The sequence below is a fragment of the Penaeus chinensis genome, chromosome 4 (assembly GCF_019202785.1).
Source record: "Penaeus chinensis breed Huanghai No. 1 chromosome 4, ASM1920278v2, whole genome shotgun sequence".
Lineage (NCBI taxonomy): Eukaryota > Metazoa > Arthropoda > Malacostraca > Decapoda > Penaeidae > Penaeus > Penaeus chinensis.
In genome coordinates this window covers 2,671,555-2,673,633 of record NC_061822.1, presented here as the reverse complement: position 1 = coordinate 2,673,633, position 2,079 = coordinate 2,671,555, and the positions used below count along the sequence as shown (strand labels likewise).

General features: G+C 46.5%; 1 protein-coding gene across 1 annotated transcript in view; it reads right to left on the bottom strand.

The window, feature by feature from the left end:
- LOC125024896 overlaps positions 1 to 2,079 on the bottom strand; it is an 18,285-nt gene that overhangs the window by 10,445 nt on the left and 5,761 nt on the right. Inside the window, exon 4 of the mRNA XM_047612659.1 lies at positions 1,668 to 1,862. Coding sequence (XP_047468615.1) covers positions 1,668 to 1,862 — 195 coding nt within the window. The remainder of the gene's footprint in view (positions 1 to 1,667; positions 1,863 to 2,079) is intronic.

Below are 2,079 nucleotides of genomic sequence, written 5' to 3'. Positions count from 1 at the left end.
TATTCGAAAAAGGAAAGGAAAGAGGGAGAAAATGAAACAGACAGACAGACAAAAACACATAAAGAAAGAGAGAGAAGAAATTAAAAAGAAGACGATGAAGAAGATGAAAAAGAGGGGGAAAAAAAAATTAACTGACCCATCACTAGGTCATACGAGAAGACTTTATGGCAGTAGGATCTTCAAACGTTTTTCTATACGTGTGAGAATAGAAGGTACTCAAGCGTAGATAGTAACAGGCCGAGATCACGACACTGTCCGGCCTCTGACACGGTCCAGCGCCCTAGTTTAATTTCTTATCTCCCAGGGAACATCTTGGGTCCGGTGTCTTTAGGGGAAGGGAAGGAGAGGAAGCGAGGGTGAGAGGGAGAGAGGGTAAGGGAGAGAGGGTGAGGGTGAGAGAGGGAGAGAGAGAGAGAGGAAAAGAGAGAGAGAGAGAGAGAGAGAGAGAGAGAGGGAGAGAGGGAGAGGGAGAGAGTGAGAGAGAGAGAAAGAGAGAGAGAGAAAGAGAGAGAGAGAGAGAGAGAGAGAGAGAGAGAGAGAGAGAGAGAGAGAGAGAGAGAGAGAGAGAGAGAGAGAGAGAGAGAGAGAGAGGGACATAGGGGGAGAGAGAGGGGCAAGGGGAAAGGTAAGGAGAAGGGGGAGAGGGACAAGAGAAGTATAGGGGGGATGGGTGAGACGGCGAGTAAATTGCAGATGAAAATGGAGGGAGGGGGGCGGAGAGACGAAATGAGAGAAAAGGAGAGAGAGAGAGAGAGAGAGAGAGAGAGAGAGAGAGAGAGAGAGAGAGAGAGAGAGAGAGAGAGAGAGAGAGAGAGAGAGAGAGAGTAATAAAGAAAACGATATATACAAGGAACGAGAGTGGAGCAGGGAAAAGGGATGGGGAGGACGGAGGAGGGGGGGAGGGGGGAGAGAGGGCGAGCGCAAATAACTGCACGGAAACTGTCTTTTGATGCGGATAAAATCGCAATATCCTTCGTTCAACAAGATATAAAAACCGAAAACGTCTCGGTTGCTTCGAACGGATCCCGAGGCGCCTTGGCTTGTTGTCAAGGAAGGTTTTGCTTTGCTTAAGATGAGTCGCGTCTCGGATCAGTGCGGGGATGAAACGCTGTGCTTTGCCCGGTCGAGAAGCCGCCGTTTCTCCTGCTTTAGATGCGGGTTTTGCTTTACGTTCAGCAGGCCACGTTATCCAGTGTTATCTCTTTCTCTCTCTCTCTCTCTCTCTTTGTGTTTCTGTCTGGCTGTTTCTTTCGCTCTCTCTCTCTCGTTTTTTTTCGTTCTGAATCTCGCAATCGCTTTCACTCTCTCTCTCCCTCTCTTCTGTATGCAGATGTGTATATATGCTGCGTCTATCCATTCATCTCTTTACGTCTACTAACATACATTCAGTCTATCTCACCGAATAAGAAAATAATACTTATTTAACTCCTAACCTCCACGATCTTTTTTACATGTATTTCATGAAGGAAAAAAAAAAAAAAAAAAAAAAAAAAAACTCAATCCACTTTTTCTTCCTCTCAGTTCATTCTTTAAAGCCAGAGGGAAAAAGGGGGAAAAGGTTCTCTCGCGAAGAGCACCATTTCCTCCTGCCCCGTTCCGAGAAACGTTTAGTCAAATAGAACTCCAGTGTTATGTAGAGGAGTGAAGAGGAGTTTTAGAGGAGTCACTCGAGGTCCTCGGTTCTCCCTGGTGCGCTCTGCAGTCACGGACCGAAAGTCGTGTCGTGAATGGAGCTTCGAAACCTTCCGAACGTGAACAAAGAGGGTCGCAGTATTCGGGTGTTCGAGACGGAATTCGAAACATGTTGGACTAGAGTTTTGACCATGATTGTGCTTCCCTGGGTCGAGGGATTCACCTTTCGTCTGTTACGTGCAGTGAGGATGTCGCTTGGAATTTTACCCAGGCTCATTGTGTCGGTGTGTCTCTCGCTCTTTGTGATATATATTTTTTCGTCTTGTGTGCGTGTCTCTCTCCGCACAACGGGTGTATACATAGAAACAAACATGTCCAGTTATAAGGACAAATTTATCAGCTGTACTTATTGCCTGTAATGAATGCACTTACTGCAGTGCCTATAAC